The sequence below is a fragment of the Ursus arctos genome, unplaced genomic scaffold (genome assembly GCF_023065955.2).
Source record: "Ursus arctos isolate Adak ecotype North America unplaced genomic scaffold, UrsArc2.0 scaffold_23, whole genome shotgun sequence".
Lineage (NCBI taxonomy): Eukaryota > Metazoa > Chordata > Mammalia > Carnivora > Ursidae > Ursus > Ursus arctos.
The window spans coordinates 38556385-38576450 of NW_026622908.1; the positions used below are offsets into that span (position 1 = coordinate 38556385).

A 20066-nucleotide genomic window follows, 5' to 3' on the forward strand; every position below is an offset into this window, starting at 1 on the left:
CACAGCTGGTCACCATGGCAAGGGGGCTTTCCAGCACGCACTTTGCCCAAACTTGGCCTCAGGCTCCCTCAATCCCTGGGCCGGGGTCCCCTGTCCCCCATGGGTGTGCACCACGAGTCCCGGATCACTAGGTACGGTTATCAGTACACAGCTGGGAAGGAGACTGGCATAAACATCTGGCCTGTGGATCCCGACTCTACCCTTTCCTGGCCGAGGGACCTCAGTCACCAGTGACCAAGTCACATATCCTTTCTGAGTTCTGGATTATAAAACTGGAAACAGTTCCTTCCTTGTGAGATAACCCAATACTCAGGAGCTTTTCGTTATTAAGGACACCCACACAGACCACGAGTCACATACGATTCCAGGAGGACAGTCACGGGATCTTTGGTGCCTTTTGGTTTGTTCCTTCCCAGGCTGAGGGTCAGAACTGTCCAGAGGCTTTAATAAGTTTCTCAGAGCTCATGTAACCACAATGTCAGTAGAGTAGGGAAGGCTTTGATTCTTAAAAACATGATAAATGAAAATCAAGCTTCAGGTTATAGGCCCACCCACATGGAAAGAGGGGGCGCTGGTCATGTTGACTGAGGTGTCTGGCAGTCATCCCAATGGCTTTAAAGGCTCCATCCCCTCAGGAAATCCACTCACAGTCCTGCCATCGGGGCATGTGGGGTTGGGGTGGACAGTTGGCCTCATCGCCACCTGCCAGGGGCAAGTGCACTCCGACCCCCGGTGTCCTGCTGCTTGTCACTGAGGATGGCAGTATGGTGCCTGGAACCCAGCAGGGCTCATTTGGAGAGGGCGGGAAAAGCCACAGCGCCATCACGGAAGCGAGGAGCAAGAACCCCAGCTTCTCCCAGTACCCCAACCCCAGCTTCTCCTCGAGAGGCGAGCAGCTGCTCACCCTCTGGCCTAACAGGAGACTGGGATTGGCCACGCAAGCCACCCGAGGGGGAAATGAGGCAGCCTGACACTCAGCAGGGAGCACCCTGGAAAGTGGCCGCGGCCCCAGGGATCTGCTGAGCACAGTGCACCACAACTCTGGCTTGGTTCGTGGTGAGCTAGAGAGTGAAAACCAGTTGGGCTGGGGCTCTGCCTGCCTGTCCCCGCGGAAGGGGAGGCACACCGTCCCGATGCAGGCAGACGGGGAATGCGGCGACATGACACAGAACGGCAAAGGGCAGTCAGCCCCTCCGCTCTGTGCAGGAGCTGCTCTGCTGCTGTTCTCCCCGCTCTCCTTCCCCTTCCATCACCTCGAGGTTCCTGCCCAGCCGCACGTCTGGGTGGGCTGCCTGGAGGTTAACGGCGGATGGTGCCCACCCCACAGTGCGGGCGGCCCAAAGGAAATGCATGCCTTTAAAGGGAAAGCTGCTGGACACCGCGGCCTCCCTCTCTGTTCACATGCGGATTGCACTTGGGTCCTGGCTCATCTGAGCTGTCGAGATTTTCTACCATACCCTTAGGAGTCTAAAGGGGAAATCAGCTTGACTTCACACAGACAGCAGGAGCAGCTGTGGTGGGGGCAGGGGGGCCGTATGTAAATGAAGAACCGAGAAGTTGAGGCCAGGAAGGAGTACAGAAGCCGAAGCCACCAAGCAAAGCGGGCGGGCGGCCCACTGGTGGAGGGAGCAGGCCCCACATGGAGGCAAGAAGTTTGGGCCCGGAGCCCAAGGCAAGTCTGTTGCTGAAACCAGACAGGAGCCCCAGGCAGAGCAGAGCTTCTGGGGGGAAGCACCTCCACCAGCTTGTGGGTACCCCTTCCTGCTTCACTCCCCATCACGCAACAGGGGCTGGAAAGACAGGCAGAGGCACGGGGGTTAATGGCATCACATCAGAATAGCCCCTAACGTGCAGGAGTCCCACCGGCCCGAGCTGTTCAGATAGACCCCCCAACCTGCAGAGTGGTCCCCACCCAAGCCACCACATCTTTCAGGGAAGCCCCAGAGCCCCTCAGCCTGATACGCACGCCATCTCACATCCTTCAGGCGCCTGAGTGGCCAAGAACAGGCAAAACCTACTCCAAGCACTCAATCCTTCGGCAAGCACCTGCTAGATAAGTTCCCGCCCCCCAACACTAGCCCCAAGTCTGGAAAAAGAGAAATTACGACACCCTTTCATCATGCCCAAGCCCTTCTGTGGGGGAGAGAAGGCCACACTTTCCCCTCGTGAAACCACAGGAATTTGGGGAGGGGCATAACTGGTTACCTGTCCTCTCCCAAGAGACGAGCCCCTGGAGGCCCTCTGCCCGAGCAGCTGCATTTGCCACGATGGCTGGGGTGTCCTGCTTTGATACCAGTGCTCCCCATCAGCCAACCTGCCCCCACCTTCAAGCTACTTGGTTTCCCACCACGTCATTGAGTGGTCTTCCTGGCAAGGCCCAAGCCTTTCCTGGGTGACCCCTCTCGAGACCTGGCCCTACCCCAACCTGGAATGGGAGGCCAGGACCCCATACCTGTCCTTCAGTCAGGATCCCTGGCTCTGGGCGTTTCCAAGACGAAACCAGGAGGATATAGAGCACCAGGAGCCCGAAGACGACCACCAGCATCCCAAGGCTGTTGGCAAAGATAGCCTCACCAGGCAGACTGGAGTATGGCTGGGTGGCATTGTTCCTGAAGATGACAAAACAATATGGACCCTCGAGAGACTTTCTGTTTTTGCCCAACACCATTAGCAGATGGTGAGAGAAGCTTCCAAAGACCATCTGTGACCTGGAAGGTTAACATACCCAGTCCCTACCACCACAGCAAATATCTGGAGACTGCTTTCTACCTCAGAGGGAACTGAAGCTCAAAGAGGCGGAATGAGCTTACCCAGAGTCAGAGAACTAGTAAATGGCATAGCCAAGACCTGAACCCCAATGTGACCTCATAGCTTATTTGCTTTTCACCTGCCTTAAAAGAATGGGGGACGGTAGTGGTTAGGTATGCAGGCTGTAATCTTAACTCAAACCCCAGCTCTGCCACTTACTGGCTGTGTGCCCTTAGGTAAGTTACTTAACCTCTCTGTGCCTCAGTTCCCTTATTTGTAAATGGCAGGGACAACAGTATCTATGTCGTAAAGTGATTAACGGATTAAATTTAAGGTGCTTAGAAGAGTTTCTGACACACAGTAGCTACTAAGTCAATTTGATGGTACAGAAATGTTTGCTGACCAATTTACCGATGTCAACCTAAAGCCTCCATAACCCTCCAGATCAGGAACAAATCCAACCCCAAAAGCTCCCCTCCCTTGGCTAGGTCCTGTGATCACAGGGTACATCTTTTGAAGACCCTATGCTTTCCCCTCCATGTTAGAGTTGGGGCCCCATCCCACTCACAAACTGAAGAAAAGCTTCTCATTAATGCCGGAAATGACAGATGCGATGGACAGAGAGAGGATGATGACTCCGAAGAAGAGGTGGATGGGCTTAAGAAGGCTGCGCAGCCACACGGACGCCCAGGGCAGCAGGAAGACGACAAAGCCCAGGAACCACTGTGGACACGGAGGAAGTACCTGACTGCCCTGTGCTGGGTCCAGAGGGGCGGTGGGCCATCCCGCCCCGCCGGGGCCTCCTACCTTACAGTGGCCCCTCACCCTTCTTTCCCAGCTCACACCTCCCACCAGGTGCCACCCCCGGCTTCTGCACTGTGGTCGTTTTCTTAGCCAAACCAGAATGTTCCATGAAATGCTTAGCTACAAGCCCAGTCTCCCAAAAGCCCAGCCATCCTTGTATGTGTCTGCTTCCTTCCAGTCCTGGCCCATAAAACTCCTTGCTTGTACGGGGCAGACGTCAGAATGCGGAAACCACTTCCAGAATTGCTTCTGGCTCAGAGAAAGGTGGGAACGGGGAAGGTGGCAAAGATGGCCTAGAGTCAGCATGGTATGTGCTTGATCGAGTCAGCTCAGTGTGCTCTGGGACGACAGAGGGGCAGCGTGACGGGTAAGGGCAGGAACAGACGGGTGTGGGAACCAGCAGTCTCCTACGGACATTTAAGCTGCCGATGCTATGGGATGTGCCCTGAGGGTCCGTGTCTGGGTGGTGAGCAGACGGAGTGTGTGACGTGGGTGCAAGGGAAGCCCCGACCACAGCCCGCGGCCACCAGCCGGTAGTGGGACCCCGAGGGACAGAACGCACCTGGCAGGCAAAAAGGAAGACGGTGACGATGCCCAGCCAGCTGTGCAGGGAGTAGAGGTTGGTGATCTTGGAGCGGCGGTGGAGCTGAAAGACGGCGACCAGCCCCAGCACGGTCAGGACGAAGGCCAGCAGGTGCAGGGCCGCGTGGCCGATCTTCCATGGCAGCTTGGGCCCCGTCCAGGACTGCGGCAGGCGGTACAGCAGCGAGGCTGTGGGAGAGAACGTCCCAGGGCCTGGCCTCTTCCCCTCACACTCCCCCAAACGTTAGGGGCACTAACATTGCCTCCCAACCAGAGGAGGGGGAAACGCTCGCACACGGCACCCCCTCCCAGCGTCTCCTGTCCCTGAGTCATTGCTGGGGTAGCAGCCAGCCGTGATGGCGGGGAGAAAACACAGTGATTAAGAGGGAGGAGCGGGTTTCTGGGATCTGCCAGTCTGCCATGGCGTCATACACACACTCGTGTGCAGTTCTGCAGGTGAAAAAGAAACGTCACGTTCGATATTTCTTTTAAGTGAATTCTCACAACTGACGTTATCGGTCACAAACGCAGGCTTTCAGCAAGGTTAGATGACCTATGTCCACATCCGGCCTCTGCCTCTAGGCTATTTGGTATCTTGTTTCCAAATCTCAGTTTCCTCATCTGGAAAATGGGGATAACGGCAGAGCCCATCTCACAGGCTTCTCGGAAGAACAAAATGGGATGAGGTATCCGAGGTACACAGGATGAGCTATGATCAATGTCGTCATCGCTCCCATTTTACAGGTGGGGAAATGAGGTTCACCTGGGCCCCAAGGCCCAGCTCTGAATGCATGGAGCAAAGATGGGTCTGGCAGGAGTAAGCGGCTTCCTCGTGTAAGGGCCCGACTAGGGCATGAGAGGCTTCAGTCTTGTGCTCCCTAAAGCAGAAGTTGGCAAACTACAGCTCACGGGCCAGATCCAGCATTGCCACACATTTTTGTAAGTAAAGTTTTATTGGAACACAGCCACGTACATGTTTTGGGGTTATCTATGGCTACTCACAATACAACAACAGAGACAAGCAGTTGCGACACAGGTCATATGGCTTGCAAAGCCTTTGCCACCTTGCCCTTTACGGAAAAAAGGAAAAAGTCGGCCAACCCCTGCCCTAGAGTATCTGTAAAGCTCCCTTCCTCAGATGCCCCCATTCTCACTACTTCTTCCTGCAAATGACCCCGGGGCCCAGAGACAGCCCGACTTACCCCACTCGCAGAGCCCCAAAGCCAAGACTGACAAAGGCCAGCTCCGGCCAGGGAGAGCTCTGCCCCAGCCAGGCCCGGGTCACAGTACGTCTCCCGTGAGCTCGCACTTACCAGCACTGTAGAGTACCACCAGGCCGACAACCATGAGCACTGGGTGATAGTTGAACATGAGCACGGTGCCATCCCAGGCGAAGCCACCGTGCCACAACTGCATCCAATAGATGGTAAGGATGATGGACATCAAGCCCAGGAACCACAGCGCGTAGAAAGACAAGTAGAACCATCGCACAGCCATTCTGATCGGGCGCTCCTGGAAGAAGCAGAGGTCACACGTCCCTGCTGGCTCTGCTGGCTTGAGTGCGCCCCACATACCGACTAAAGGAGGGAACACCGAGCTCGCTCTTGCTGGAAGCGTGGACGCTTTTCACTTTAGCTCTCCGGCCACCAGCCTGGGCACTGCCCCGTGAGACCTGGAGTACTGGGTAGGCCTGGCCTGGGGTTATGGACAGTAAGGATGGCCCCACCCCAGTACCTGGCAGCACACAATGCAGCCAGCTTGGGCCTGGGGTCGGCTCTGGACAGGGGCTGGACGTCAAGGCTCTCGGCCCAAAACCCTGGGATCAGCCTCCGTTCACAGGACCAAAAGGTAAAGAATCCACCCCACCATACCCCACAAAAAAAGGGACAAGAATTCAAATCCAGGTGAGATCACACAAAGGCCTAGCCCTCAGTTCTAACAGAAGGAGGCAAAATTATCATCTGCAAGGAACCAACACACCGCTATAAGGCCAGCTGAGAGGAAGTCCTACTTCTACAGAAAAGTTCTTCGCCAGATGGTGAACTCTGTGGGGCCAATCCTCCCACTGAGGAAGTAAGGTCAGGCCTTCGCTCTGGAGTCCCCACGCTTCACACCTTGAATTGGACGGCAGCCCTCAGATGTCCCTAGGCCTGAGACTTCTGCTTTCTCTTCCTCTGAGGAAAGTTTAGAAGAGAAAAGAGGAACCAAGAACTCATGGTCTAGAAAGCAAGTTTATTTTGAGATTTCTCTACGTCCTTGATAAACTCAGAAACCAACTCTGGTTTCAGACAAATGTCTAGGGCCCTGCGCAGCTGCTCATACAAACCAGGCAACTGGGCGGGAGGGCTGGCACGCAAACATACAAAACCACAGGACCACCTCTGCTTTCAGCTGACATGTAGGCAGCACGGGCCCGGCTCTCAAGGTAGTCTCCCTGTCCCCCGGACTCACGCCAAGGAGGGGACACTGTGGCATCCTGCAGTTACGATCCCTCAATCTGAACCAGCTAACAGAGAGAAAAGGAAGTTCCTGAAACAGCCAAGAACGCCCACGGAGCTAAAACACTTGATTCCTCACCTATAGACTTAGTGGCAAACTGACAGAGTGGTGGCTGAGGCTCCAGCTCTTATGAAGTGGGGCACCTTAAGCAAATCACTTAGCACTTGTAGGACTCGGTCATCTCATCTGAAAGAAAGGCACGGTAATAAGAACATACTGAAAAGCAGCTATGAGCAGACACCCGCTAGAACCCATGAACATATGATCCCACTTGCTCCTGGGAGGAGTTATCATCCCCATCTTATAGATTAGGAAACCAAGGCTTAGGAAGATGACTAGCAGCATTAGGACCCAGGAAATGGGCAGGAAGTTTCAACCCCTTGTCTGTTTGGCTTCAAGGCTCCTGTTTTTTCCTTGACCATAGGCTGTCGGAAGGGTAAGTGAGAAAATGTCCATAAGGACGCTGTGAGAGCAAAGTATTCTACTTGTCTTAGTGTTGTGACATCAGTTCATCCTACCTACAAACTGCAGCCTGAAGCTCGTGGCCCTCATGCCAGCCCAGGCCTCTTGGTGGCCCTGATACTATGCCATGAGAACTCTCCCATGGCAGGTGTCCTCCTAACCAGAAACAGACACTGAACTCTCACAATGTGACCCAAGTTGGCGGTAATCGCTGAGAAAGGAAGATCCGAGGGGCTGGGGGAGAAACAAGCTTCCATAAGGCTGAGGGAAAATAATGCCACCATTTCCTAGAAGTTTCATGACTCAACTACCAAGCTCAGAGATTTGCTACCCAGCCTCAGAGGTGTCCCCTTAGTCCCCATAAGAGCAGAGAAAAGTTTCAGGTCACCAGATGTTCAGTCACCCCCCAGTGAAGTCAGCATGAAGCACTTGGTCAGCAGGCTCCATCCATCAGACAATTATCTTTCATGACTTCCTTTTCCTTTGGAGGAGAAAAAAAACAGAAGTAAATATAATCCAAAAGGGCTGTGTCCACCCTTCTAAAGAGGTCCTGGATTACTGCTCTGGGACAGACTTAGAGTCATAATGGGGACACTCTTCTGACAAAGGGCTGCAATGTTATACTGCTCACAGGACACAGATGACCCCTTCCTCTGCGCGAGAGTGCAAAAGAATAAAGAAGAATGCAGTGAAAATTGCAACCTTAACACTGAGAATATTCTCTCATTGATTCCAAGAAAAGTAGGTTGTGCTATGATTTCAGGATGTGCTCACCATTGTTTGGTCTCTGATTCTGCCCTCACTTTGCAGAGCCCCATGCTAAGGCAGAAGTCAGCATGGCCTTCTATGAGGGCCAGGCTGGTAAATATTTTAGGCTTTGCAGGCCATAGCCTGTCTCCCAACTATGTCATCGAGTCTTCTGATGTAGTGCAAAAGCAGTCATAGATAGTACCTTCACAAATGAACACAGCCATGTTCCCAAAAAACTTTATTTATGGGCACTGAAATTTCAGGTTCATATCATTTTTACATATCAGAAAATATTATCCTTTTCATTTCTGTTAATCTTTTAAAAATGTAAAAACCATGCAGGCAGTGTGTCATAGTTTGTCGACCATGATCTAAGAAATGTACTCTCCAACCTAATATTCTCCTCAGTCATTGACAAAAAGGATTCTCCCTGGCTGCAGTAAAAGAGATCAGGCCCCAGTGTAAGAAATGGGTAAGTTTCCATTCAGCCCTTGATCTTAGGAAAAAGCTCTATTCCAAACTCTTACAATATTACTTTTATAATTTAGAAGTACAAATAGATGAAAGAACAGAAAGTCAATTTGTTGCCCCCACTTCCAGGATAAATGGTGGGGATTTGGAAATCCTGAGAATCAGACTTCGTGTTCAAGTCCTAAACTCTTCTCTTACAGATCAAAACCACTGTGACCCAAAGAAGGAAAGCGACTTGGCCACGTTGAGTGGCAAAGCTGGTACAGGAACCCGGGTTCGCTTCCCTCAGGTCCAAGGACTCCTCACGTTCAAACGTGGTTTCTGTAAAGTCAGGGATCAGGAGTGAGGACCCCTAAATTGCAGTCAGGAGGTAGACAGGCAAGGCGTTCCTTAGCGCCACAGTGATTACAGACCCGACCTTCCAGACTGCCTCGGTCTGGCTCAGGTGTCTGGAGAACCGTTCCAGGAACCCGGAGCCCCAACCCCGACTCTTCTGCGGGGATGAAGGTCTGCTGGTCCTAGCTAACCTTCGGTGACAATTAGGGCGAGGGGCTCCGCCTGCTGACTGCGGCTTCCGAAGCGCTTTCGTGCCTGTACCACCACACCACGCCTGTAGAAGGAACGGCGCGGACAACGGTGTCCATTCCCTACAAGCGAAAGCTAGGGCCGAGCGAGGGGTAGCGACAGCGCGAAGAAAGGTAGTAGCGGAGCCAGCACTCGAACCCAGATCCCTGAACTCCCCATCCGAGCTTTCTCACCCCCGAACCACAGTGGGTCGCAGGGGTCTCCGAGACCCGCCTCTCGCCACCCGGCGCCGCAGCTACCAGGACTCCAAGCTGATGGAATCACGGACTGTCTGGCAGGCACGCGACCACGCACGCAGCCCGCGCTGCAGCCCCAGTGTCAATGACCCGGGCCGCCCCTACTCACTTATAGGCTCACAGCACTTTCGGGCGCGCGCGGGGCCGCCTGGGAAATGAAGTCCGAGGTTGCAGACTCCCAAGTCCAGTTCCTCCGCCGGCGTTTCATCCCCAGGGAGCGCAGTCGCGGCTCCGCCCGGTCCCTCACCCCCATCTCGTGTTCGGGCGGACGCGAAGCCTCTCGCCGGGGGCTGGCCCTCAGCAAGGCCGCGGGCAGCGGCTGGGAAGGTCAAGAGCTGGGCGCGGCGACGCCGGGAGGGCGGGAGAAGAGCGGGCCCAAAAAAGCGGTAGCCAAACATGGCAGCCGGGTTGGCCGCAGAGCGCGGAAGGAGAGCACAGGACCGGTGGGTAACAAGATACCGACGGAGCCCGCGTCCGCCATCTACTTCCGGGATTTAAAACCGATTTCCGGAAGCCAGGACGGCGTCCCCATGACAACCGACGTTGGGTCTTTGAGGTGAGAGTGGGTGAGGTGACCAAAGTCGGAATTTTTGTTGTTACTGTTTTGGGTGGTTTGTTTTTTGGTTTTTTATGGGTTTTTTTTTTGCCAAGGCAGCCGCATTTTGAGGTGGATTGGGAAGGATTGGGAGGAAGACTGCCCTGGGGACAAAAGGAACGCGGCAGGGAGCGGTGGACAGACCGAAGACGGCTTCGTTACCTCGCGAATCTCTGCTGCCCTAAAGCGGAGGCGACGGGCCTCCTTCCCGTAGAGTTGGCGGCGGGAGGTTCTCTGTCACGGATCCTCACGACCGCCCGCCGCGGCGGCCCGTGAAGTCGTGGTTTAGAGCGTGGGCCCCCCGCCTCCGCTGTGAAGCCTGGCTCTGCTCCCCTGCGACCCGGAGGCACGACTTGAACTCTGACCCTGTGTTCTTGCCTGTAAAACGGGGGGGGGGGGGCTCATTCTTTCCCCCCTTGCAGAGTAGTTGCGAGGGTTAAAGGAAATTGTCCTGGTCGCCCCGTTTCTCACGGTGCTGGTAGTAGGTGATAGCTATCGGTATTATTTGGCGAATGCGGAATCTCCGCTCAGGGAAAGTGCCATCATGCAGCCACTAGGCTGGGACTTCTCGGCCAGGTGAGCTGGATGCGGTCGCTTAACCTCTCAGAGCCTCCGTGTGATCTGGGGATTATATTCATCCTAAGGGCAGCTTCTCAAGATGGGTGTAGGATTAAGTAACCCGATGAATATAAAAAGAGTTTGTAAATTGTAAAACCTTTTGCAGACGTTAATTTGATCTCACCCTCTTACACTTCAGAGCATTTTGAAATTTGTTTATAGATTTGACCCAGCTGGAGGGGTCACAGGACACCTGCAGAGCGACTTCTGGGCCTTGGAATGTATGAAAGTAAAGGCCCAGCTCCCCTTACCCGGTGCCACTGTGTTCCTACCACCTTAAATATAGAGTTTTGCAGGAGAGCGCCGTTTCCTCTGCACTGCCTGCACCACTTCCCACTTATGCGCCAACATCTTTCACACCTAGTTACATATCAGCCCGTCTGTTATAGGAGAGGCAGCTTTGCCCAGTGTTTAAAAGCACAGACGCTGGACCTAGGCTGCCTGAATCCCAATCCCAGCTGTGCCACTGCTACGAGCAGTGTGACGTAGAGCAAATCATTTTACCTGTCTGAGCCTCAGTTGTCCTATCTGTGTAATGGGTAGAGTGATTATAGTGTGTCTTCTATAGACTTCATGGGGTTATTGTGAGAGTTACAGAATTTTAGTGCTTAGAATAGTCCCTGGCAAGGGAGGCCTGGCTGGCTCAGTCAGTGGAGCATGTGACTTGATATTAGGGATCAGGGTCATGAGTTTGAGCCCCATGTTGGGTGTAGAGATTACTTAAAAAAAAAAAAAAAAAATAGTCCCTGGCATATTGTGAGTGATATGTAAAGGTTTGCTGCTGCAGTTAGTATTAGAATTAGTATTAACTGCACGACCAGACAGGCACTCTTTGTAGTGCTCCTAGATTCCTTTGAACTCAAAAGTGGTTAGAAAGAGCTCTGCGTTGGGGCGCCTGGCTGGCTCAGTTGGAGGAGCATGTGACTCTTGGTCATGACTTCGAGCCCCACATTGGGTGTAGAGATTACTTAAAATGAATACATTAAAACTTAAAAAAAGAAAGCGCTCTGCATTTAGAAGTTTCCAGGCATGGAGAAAGTTTGAGGGTGACGGTCCCTAGGAGTGACTAGTTGGGTTTTTTGAGAGGTGGTAGTGGTTTTGGTCACTGATGTATCCCAAGCCCCTAGAATGGTGCCTGGTGTGTAGTAGGCCCTCAGTAAATATTTACTGTGTTAATGGATTTCTAACCATCTCTCTCTCTCTCTTTCTTTTCCTTTTTGCCTCAACAGGCCCTTGTCTTAGAGCAAGGAAAGCAGCTCCGATTTGAGGAATTAGTGCTTCTCCACCAGTGCTGGGGAGAAAGCCAGGAGCTGTCTTCTGGGGAACTGTGGAATGTGCGCCTGGGGGCCCAGTAAAGCAGAAGGAAGATGCTCCAGACCAGTAACTACAGCCTGGTGCTCTCCCTGCAGTTCCTGCTGCTGTCCTATGACCTCTTTGTCAATTCCTTCTCGGAGCTGCTCCGGATGGCTCCTGTCATCCAGCTGGTGCTTTTCATGTGAGTTCAGTGGGTGGCACTGGACAGCTGAACCCAGGCAGTTTGAAGGCCCTGACAATTGTGATTTAGCTTTTTAAAGTTATTAATAGAGAAATCTCAGGGAAAATAAAATTTCGCATGTCTTGGATACTCCACAGACATGTCACGGGTCCCATATTTATACGCTTCTAACAAGGGTCTGGGATCCAGGGAGCAGTCAGACGGTCATTTTCTCCATCTGTGAGTAGAAGTATTGTCTTACATTGCCGTGGAAGAGGATTGCAGAACGGCGGGCTGAAAGGGCAGTCATATCAGTTATATATTTGGGACGGAAGCTATTGGCATTTTTCTTCCACAATGATTTATAGACTCCACGAGGCAAGTTATCAACAGAAAACCAGTCTTCGACACTGTCGTCCTTCATTCAGCAAGTGTTCGTTGGCCTGCCAGACAAGGTTCTGGGTGCAGGGGTAAAGCTGACAATTTCCTGCTTTCTCAGGATTTCCACTCAAGTGGAAAGAGACAATGAATACATTCTTTTTAAAGATAGTTTTGAATAGTAACAAATATTTTTTTTTTTTTTTAAGATTTTATTTTTGTTTTATTCGACAGAGATAGAGACAGCCAGCGAGAGAGGGAACACAAGCAGGGGGAGTGGGAGAGGAAGAAGCAGGCTCCTAGTGGAGGAGCCTGATGTGGGGCTCGATCCCAGAACACCGGGATCACGCCCTGAGCCGAAGGCAGACGCTTAACCACTGTGCCACCCAGGCGCCCCTGAATAGTAACAAATATTGTACAGTGGATGGAAGGCGGGTGGGGCGGAGAGGGGAGGGCTCCTTGAGGCAGTGGGGATAAAGGAGGGTTTCGGAAGAGGAGACATTGGAACTGAGACTTGAAGGGCCCTAAGACACCGGCCGTGGAAAGATCAAGGGAAAGGCATTGCCGGCTCTCTAGATGGAAATGTCTGGCAGGCCCAGGTTATGTGACAGACAGGGCTGGGTTTTTCTGGATATAGGAAAGAAAGCAGCTTCTCCTCCCAAGCATCTAGAAGGTTAAGAGCACCAGAGCAGGAAAGTCTTGTCTATGGGCTGCACCTCACTGATGGGGCCAGCAGGTAGTTTGAGCCTCATGTCATTTGGGACCCAAGGCCCATGCCACCTGGTTGGCGGGTGGGTGGTTTCAGAGGCCTACAGCACAGGGAAGGCCAGACTTCATGGCGTCCCTTAGAACTTAGGGCCAGCTCTTGGGTCGTCACACAGACCTCCATTTGGCTGTGTTCTGTTTGATGTCTGCAGCATCCAGGATATCGCAGTCCTCTTCAACATCATCATCATTTTCCTCATGTTCTTCAACACCTTCGTCTTCCAGGCTGGCCTGGTCAACCTCCTGTTCCACAAATTCAAAGGGACCATCATCCTCACAGCTGTGTACTTCGCCCTCAGCATCTCCCTTCATGTCTGGGTCATGGTAAGAGCGGAACTCTGCGTTCCTGAATCCTTAAGGGGCTAGAAGTATCTTTTCTCTAGGAACCCAGCATCATTTTTTTCCATCTCACAGAAACCTTGACAGGAAACAGGTGTGGATGTTTGTGGTGCCGCCTGGGCTCGGGCATGTGCAAGTTGCATAAGGCCCTTCTGCCCAACCTTTGGTGTTAAAGAACTGCCTTATCCAAGAGTCAGGGGACACTTCTGGAATACTCTCTTCACCTTTGCCCCAAACAGTTCTGCCAAAGGTAAAACAGGAAGGTGACTGTGTTTCATCCTTAGCTGTCTGGGCAGGTGGGTGTTGGGACAAGGTTTTCTTAGACATCGGTGTCTGATGGGAAATGGCCAGGTCAAGAGTGCCACTTGCCCTTTAGCGCTTCATGTCCTTTGCTCTGTCCCCATCACACCAGAAGGACTCATCTCCAGGGTGCCGACACGGCCTTATAGCAGATCCCAGTTTTCACGGTTCCAGATTTCTCCTGCTTCACGAACTGTTCCATCTCTTTGGGTATCGCCTGTGTTTCTCAAGTACTCATTTTGATAGGACACATTAAAACCTCAGGGTTCTCTAGTCACTTCTCTACCAAAGCCGCCTGCCTAGACTGAACCTTCTGTTAAGCTGCCCTTGTTATTCCACGGAGAGAAGTAGAGCTCACAGGAAAGAAATAGCAGTGCCCGAGTCTCTAGGTGCTTCCTGAAGAGGATTGTCTCGGCTCTGGTTCTTGGGACCAAAATAGGTCCTGGCTTTGTACTTTGTACTATAAAGCTGTTAATCTGATTAAACCCTGAGTGCACTAAGCCTTTATCTGACCGGAACTGAGCCAGAGATCTTGAAGGCAAGACAGTGACCACACTGAACTCCTGAGATAATGTATATCACTTCTCCTTGGAAAAGGCAATGGAATGAAAGGGAATAAATAGCTTAGTTCAAACTTCCTCCTTCAGCGTTAAAGAATGCTTCCTTTGCACAGAAAAGGGAGTTTGAAGCTCCTTTGAGAAACACTCCTTGGGGTTGTGGGAAGAAAGAAGGAGGGTGAGATTAGCCTGATTTAAAACCGAGGGTCATTTCTGCAGCTCACCAACTCGGAGATGCTAGGGCCTCATCTGGTCCCTAACCTTTCCCTGTCTACTCATGTCTCCTTCAGAACTTACGCTGGAAAAACTCCAACCGCTTTGTCTGGACAGATGGACTTCAAACGCTGTTTGTATTCCAGAGACTAGGTAAGGACCAGAGCTACCTCAGGCCTCACTTCGGTCCCACCAATGGCTCAGGCAACTAAGGGCTGTGATCCTGGCTTTCCCAGTCCATCACTGCCAGCATGGGATGAGTGAAACAGCCATGACAAGAACAGGAGAAATGACGGCCCACTGCCCTTGCTGGGAGTCACTGGGAAATCATGAGGCAGGGCCCCTCCGCCTTGTTAGGTTGTGTTCTTAGCCTGAAACGAATGTTCGGGAGCATCCCTGAAGCTTCTTTCCTACTTATTGTCCACAGCGGCAGTGTTATACTGTTACTTCTACAAACGGACAGCTGTGAGGCTGGGCGATCCTCGCTTCTACCAGGACTCTTTATGGCTGCGCAAGGAGTTCACACAAGTCCAGAGGTGACCGCTTCTTGTCACACTGATGGGTGGATGCCTTTCCTTCCTGACGGAGACTGTATTTGTGGCCCTGTGGGGTGGGGGTTGGCCCTATGCACAGGAAGCACCTTGACTTTCCTAGGACAGGCTCAGGCCACTCGTGTTCAGCAGTCAAGAAGGAGGATCTTTCCTCTTGCAAATTAAAGTGTTTCCCAATACAGGCTTCAGTACACAACCCTCCCTGGCCTCCTACCTCAGTTCTGCCCCTTTTCCTTTCTTGCTCTCTACCCCTCTTCTCACAGAGGGCTGTGGGGCTTGGTCCTTGGGAAGCTATCACTTAGCCTGGTGCAGGAGGGGCTCCTGGCACCTGCTTTCTTTGCGCCAAACATAATTAATGGATGCAAAGAGGGACATTTCTGAGCTCCTGACTGATCACACCATAGACATTTAGATTTTATACCCAAGGGATTTTTTTTACATTTTATAAATGGGAAATAAATTGAATTCTTTTTCCGTAAATGGTGGAGTATGTTTGTGTAGCTAGATCTCTTGGCAGATAAGAGGCATGTCAAGTCCTGGCCTTAGCGTGTACTTGACGCAGGGAGCAGCTTGAGCCACAGAACAAATAAAGATATTTATCGAGTGCCATTATGAGTACAAGCTATTTTTGTAGAAATTCAAGATGCAATCTGATGTCCCACTTCAACCCTTGGAGTTCCAGACTTCCGTGCCTTTTTTTTTTTAAATATTTATTTATTTACTTACATGAGAGAGAACGGGTGCCTGGGGACGGTGCTGGGGGGGGGGGGGGGCGGGGATGAGGGAGGACAAGCAAAGTCTGCGCTGAGCAGGGAGCCCCACATGGGGCTCTATCTCAGGACCTTGAGATCATGACCTGAGCCGGAGCCAAGAGTTGGATGCTTAACCAGCTGAGCCACCCAGATGCACCTGAACTTCTGTGCTTTATTCAGACTCTCCCCTCCTTCAGGGCCCTAAACTGCCCTCAGAAGAATAAAAATTCTTAGCCTGTTTTGGCAAAAGAAATTTTTAAAATTCACATGCCCGTGGTATCTGTTTTCTTTTGCCAAAATAACGTGTGACAGACCACCACCAGACTTCAGCAGCAAGTACCGATAGTTACATGGCTCTTGAGCCCTGGGGTTCAGCTGATTGGGCTAGTTCAGGTGATTTCTGCTGTTTTTGCTCATGTGTCTGTGGTCATCTGTGGGTCAGCCAGGCAGCTGTGATGATCTTGGGATTTGGGGTGCTGAGCTAACCTAGGCTGGTCTCAGCTGGAAAGACTGGGCTGATCAGTTCTCATGAGTCAGCCTCCAGAGGACTAACTTGGGTCTATTCACATGACTACAGTGGCAGAGGAGCAGAAGAATGAGCCCCATTGTGCAATCTTCCTTCAAGCCTCTGCTTATATTGTGTCTCTTGGACTCCCATTGGTCAAAGCAAGGCATACAACTGAGCCCAGAGCCCAGGTGGGAAAGCACTACAAAGTGTCCTGGTTAAAGGCATGGCTGCAGGGAGGGCCATTAATTCAGTCTAACCACGTCACAAAGCTGCTCTGTGAAACTCATCATTCGGGGGCATTTTAGCGCAGGGGTTGGCAAACTTTTTCCGTGAAGCTCTAGATGGTAAATATTTTAGATTTTGAGGGCCGTATGGTCTTTGTTGCAACCATAAACGTACCTTGCTTCATTGTGCTTCACAGATACTGTGTTTCTTACAAATAGAAGGTTGGTGGCCACCTCGTGTTAAGCCAGTCTGTCGGCACCAGTTTTTTCAAAACATTTGCACGTGTCATGTCTCTGTGTCACATTTTGGTAATTCTCGCAACATTTCCAACCTTTCCATTGTGATTAGATTTGTTACGGTGCTCTGTGATCAGCGATGTTTGATGTTGCTGTTGTAATTATCGGGGGCACAATGAACCGCGCCCGTGTTGATAGCAAACTTAGGCCATAGATGTTCAGCATGTCGTGACTGCTCCACCGACTGGCCCTCCCCATCTCTCTCCCTCTGCTCTGGCCTCCGTATTCCCTGAGACACCACAGTATTGAATTTAGGCCAGTGAATAACCCGACAATGGTCTCTGAATGTTCAAGGGAAAGGAAGAGCTGCGTGTCTCTCACTTAAATCAAAAGCTGGAATGACTAAGCTTACTGAGGAAGACCTGTCAAAAGCCAAGATGGGCTGAAAGCTAGGCCTCTTGGGCCAAACGGCCAAGTTGTGAATGCAGTGGAAAGTTCTCGAAGGAAATTAGAAGTGCTGCTCTGGTGTTCACACAAAAAAACAAAGCAGCCTCATTGCTGATACGGAGAAAGTTTGAGTGGTTTGGATAGAAGACCAAACCAGCCTCAACATTCCTGTAAGCCCAAGCCTAACCCACAGCAAGGCCCAAACTCTTCAATTCTCTGAAGGCTGAGAGAGGTGAGCAAGCTGCCCAAGAAAAGTCCGAAACTAGAGGAGGTTGGTTCCTGAGGTGTAAGGAAGGAAGCCGTCTCCGTAACACGCAAGTGCGGGGTGAAGCCGCTGCAGCGACACCGAGGCAGGACCCTCTGCCAGCAAACAGATCACGACTCAGGACACCCGGGTGGCTCAGTCGGTGAAGCGTCTGCCTTTGGCTCGGGTCATGACCCTGGGGTCCTGGAATCGAGCCCCAAATCAGGCTCCCTGCTCAGCGGGGAGTCAGTCTCCCTCTGCCTTCCATTCCCCCTGTTTGTGCTCGCTTGAGCTCTGTGTCAAATAAATAATCTTAAAAAGAAAAAAGATTACAACTCACTCAAAGCTCAGATGATGGTTAGCATTTTTTAGCAATTTTTAAATTGTTTTTAAGTTCATTTTATTTTTTTAAGGATTTATTTTTTTTTTAGAGGTGGGGTGGGGCAGAGGGAGAGAATCTCAAGCCAACTCCGCGCTGAGTGTGGAGCCTGACGCAACACGGGACTGGATCCCACCACCCTGAGATCATGACCTGAGCTGAAACCAAGAGTCAGATGCTCAGCCAACTCAGCCACCCAGGCGCCCTAGCAATTATTTTTAGTTAGGCACATAGGTAGGGTTTTTTTAGACATAAAGCTGGTGAACACTTAGTGGACTGTAATGTGGTGTAAACACGACTTCTAGGTACACTAGGAAACCAGAAAATTCATTCGACTTGCTTTATTGCGGTATTTCTTGACTGCGGTATTCGGGAAGCAAACCTGCGACATCTCAGGCCTGCCCGGACGCCACTTGGGCATCGCAGCGTGAAAGCAGCCGGAGATGCTACGTCAGCGAATGAGCGCGGCTGTGTTCTAATAAAGCCAAGGACACAGGTTTGAATCTCATGGCATATTCGTGCGTCACAAAATATTTTTCTTTAGACTTTTTTTAACCATGTAAAAATGTAAAGCTGTTCTTAGCTCAAGGGCTGTGCAAAAACAGGCTGGATTTGCCCCAGGCCATAGTATACTGAGCCCTGGTTTAGAGGGCTGGAGTACAGTTCTGGGGGAAGAGAGACTATATAGGTAATCAGCTGTCAAGATTTTAACGGTTATTAAAAAAGAAAAGGTACAGTGTGAAACCGTGTAAGGCCCCATGTCCTATAACTGGAACAAGTCCTCTAAAAAGACCTAACAAAGCAGCCATCATCTGTACTTACTCTACCGTCATCTATAAAACAAATAGCCCAGTTTTGAACTTTTCACAAAGGCTTGTATAGGAATACTACATTCCGGGCGGCGCCTGGGTAGCGCAGTTGTTAAGCATCTGCCTTCGGCTCAGGGCGTGATCCCGGCGTTCCAGGATCGAGTCCCACATCGGGCTCCTCCACTGGGAGCCTGCTGCTTCCTCTCCCACTCCCCTGCTGTGTTCCCTCTCTCGCTGGCTGTCTCTCTGTCACATAAATAAATAAAATCTTTAAAAAAAAAAAAAAAAAAAAAAGGAATACTACATTCCCCTTTGCTCACAACGATTCCTGAAAGATGCAAAATTTTTGTGCCCCAGAATGAATCCAGCCTAGATTGTTCTCTGTGGTCTTTGCAGTTAGTGAGTACAATCAAATGCCTGTTTCCTCAAAATATGTGTGGCACTTCGGGGCCCTGTGAGTTCTGGGGTGTGTGTGTGTGGGTGTGTGTGTGTGTGTGTTTACTTTCCTTAATAGTTAATATATTCAAGTGACACAAAATTCAAGTTACAAAAAGGTTTATGTGATGAATCTTCCTACTGCTGCATCTCAGCCACCGAGTTCCTTTTCCATCCCCTCCCTGAGAATCTGCATTTACCTGTACACTTCTTACAGTGTAACATCTCAGAAACATTTTTACCAAAAATAGACAAACATACAGTTTGCCACAATCCTCTCCCAGTCATTTATTTCAAATCTTTGACAGTATGTGTATATATTTTATATGCAGCTGTGATTATGGGGAATATGCCATAAAACAGTTTGCTTCTCCCCGCCCCCCGCCCCTTAGCAGCAGGAATGTGGATTTAAGATGAGATGTTAAATTAACTCCCTGGGGACAGTCAGCGTTCAGAGGAAAGAAAAGCATTTTACAAATGCTTAGAGAGTTTTAGTAGGAGAGAGTTGCTTCTGTGCTGACCAGTGCTCCAGTTAGTAACTAGAAAAAACAGATAAAACATAAAAATCATCTTTTTAAAGGGCCTCAGAGAATTACTGAAGGAAAGAGGAGTGGGGGACCTAAAATTCTAAAGTAGGGAGATTCATAGAGAAGTAAGCTGACAGTTTGCAGCAGGTTTTCCCCTGGGGGCATTTGCTGATTCTGGGTTTGAGCAAGAAGCTAAGAATCCTGGCATTGCCCAGATGGAGGGTTCCAGCCAGGAGACAAGCCGGCTGAGCCAGGTTGTCTTACAACACTGGAGAAACAAAACACGGCTGGAGGAGGCTTAAACACAAAACAATTACCTCCTCAAGATATTTACCAGATCTTAGGGCCAGAGGCTATCAGAAGCTAAGCCTCAAAGCTCTGAAGAGCAGAACAGAAGTTTTGGCAGATTTACGGTGCTGATAATTAGAATTCAGGACCCGCCAGCGGGAGGGAACTGGTGAACAGATAAAAGCCTCAGGACTCCTTACTAGAAACAAGATGTAACAGGTAAACTGACGCTTATCAAAATCGCAGTGCAGCCTCAAACCATCTAGTTCCTGAGTAAGTTAAGGTAGCA

General features: G+C 51.0%; 2 protein-coding genes across 12 annotated transcripts; one reads left to right on the forward strand and one right to left on the reverse strand.

The window, feature by feature from the left end:
- Nucleotides 1-381: 381 nt before the first annotated feature.
- LOC113246915 (lysosomal membrane ascorbate-dependent ferrireductase CYB561A3) lies at nucleotides 382-9478 on the reverse strand. Of its 10 annotated transcripts, none has more exons than XM_048217754.2 (9): nucleotides 9247-9332; nucleotides 7484-7576; nucleotides 6712-6819; nucleotides 6249-6308; nucleotides 5448-5646; nucleotides 4115-4323; nucleotides 3317-3471; nucleotides 2453-2609; nucleotides 382-1790 (listed from the first exon to the last, which is right to left on the reverse strand). In XM_048217754.2, exons 5-9 carry the CDS (start codon nucleotides 5629-5631, stop codon nucleotides 1767-1769), a joined length of 729 nt encoding a protein of 242 aa, XP_048073711.1. In that variant the 5' UTR covers nucleotides 5632-5646; nucleotides 6249-6308; nucleotides 6712-6819; nucleotides 7484-7576; nucleotides 9247-9332; the 3' UTR covers nucleotides 382-1766. The 10 variants fall into 10 exon arrangements, with proteins under 10 accessions (XP_048073711.1, XP_026343432.1, XP_044235861.1 ...); XM_026487647.4 differs by lacking the exon at nucleotides 9247-9332 and adding an exon at nucleotides 9075-9226; XM_044379926.3 differs by lacking the exon at nucleotides 9247-9332 and adding an exon at nucleotides 9075-9226 and having other exon boundaries at nucleotides 6146-6308.
- Nucleotides 9376-18821, forward strand: TMEM138 (transmembrane protein 138). Of its 2 annotated transcripts, XM_057317154.1 has the most exons (6): nucleotides 9376-9693; nucleotides 11580-11845; nucleotides 13120-13291; nucleotides 14454-14529; nucleotides 14804-14912; nucleotides 18024-18821. In XM_057317154.1, the coding sequence occupies exons 2-6, from the start codon at nucleotides 11718-11720 to the stop codon at nucleotides 18076-18078; spliced, it is 540 nt and encodes a 179-aa protein (XP_057173137.1). In that variant the 5' UTR covers nucleotides 9376-9693; nucleotides 11580-11717; the 3' UTR covers nucleotides 18079-18821. The 2 variants fall into 2 exon arrangements, with proteins under 2 accessions (XP_057173137.1, XP_026343441.1); XM_026487656.4 differs by lacking the exon at nucleotides 18024-18821 and having other exon boundaries at nucleotides 9473-9693; nucleotides 14804-15536.
- Nucleotides 18822-20066: the final 1245 nt, after the last annotated feature.

Excerpts from the sequence above, each read along its gene's own strand:
- TMEM138 (XM_057317154.1), top strand. The coding sequence starts at position 11,718 with ATGCTCCAGACCAGTAACTACAGCCTGGTGCTCTCCCTGCAGTTCCTG. Across the intron at positions 11,846-13,119 it reads ATCCAGCTGGTGCTTTTCAT|CATCCAGGATATCGCAGTCC; the intron begins GTGAGTTCAGTG and ends TGATGTCTGCAG. Across the intron at positions 13,292-14,453 it reads CCCTTCATGTCTGGGTCATG|AACTTACGCTGGAAAAACTC; the intron begins GTAAGAGCGGAA and ends TGTCTCCTTCAG.
- LOC113246915 (XM_026487652.4), bottom strand. The coding sequence starts at position 5,631 with ATGGCTGTGCGATGGTTCTACTTGTCTTTCTACGCGCTGTGGTTCCTG. Across the intron at positions 4,324-5,447 it reads GGTGGTACTCTACAGTGCTG|CCTCGCTGCTGTACCGCCTG; the intron begins GTAAGTGCGAGC and ends TCTCTCCCACAG. Across the intron at positions 3,472-4,114 it reads TCTTCCTTTTTGCCTGCCAG|TGGTTCCTGGGCTTTGTCGT; the intron begins GTGCGTTCTGTC and ends CCGTGTCCACAG.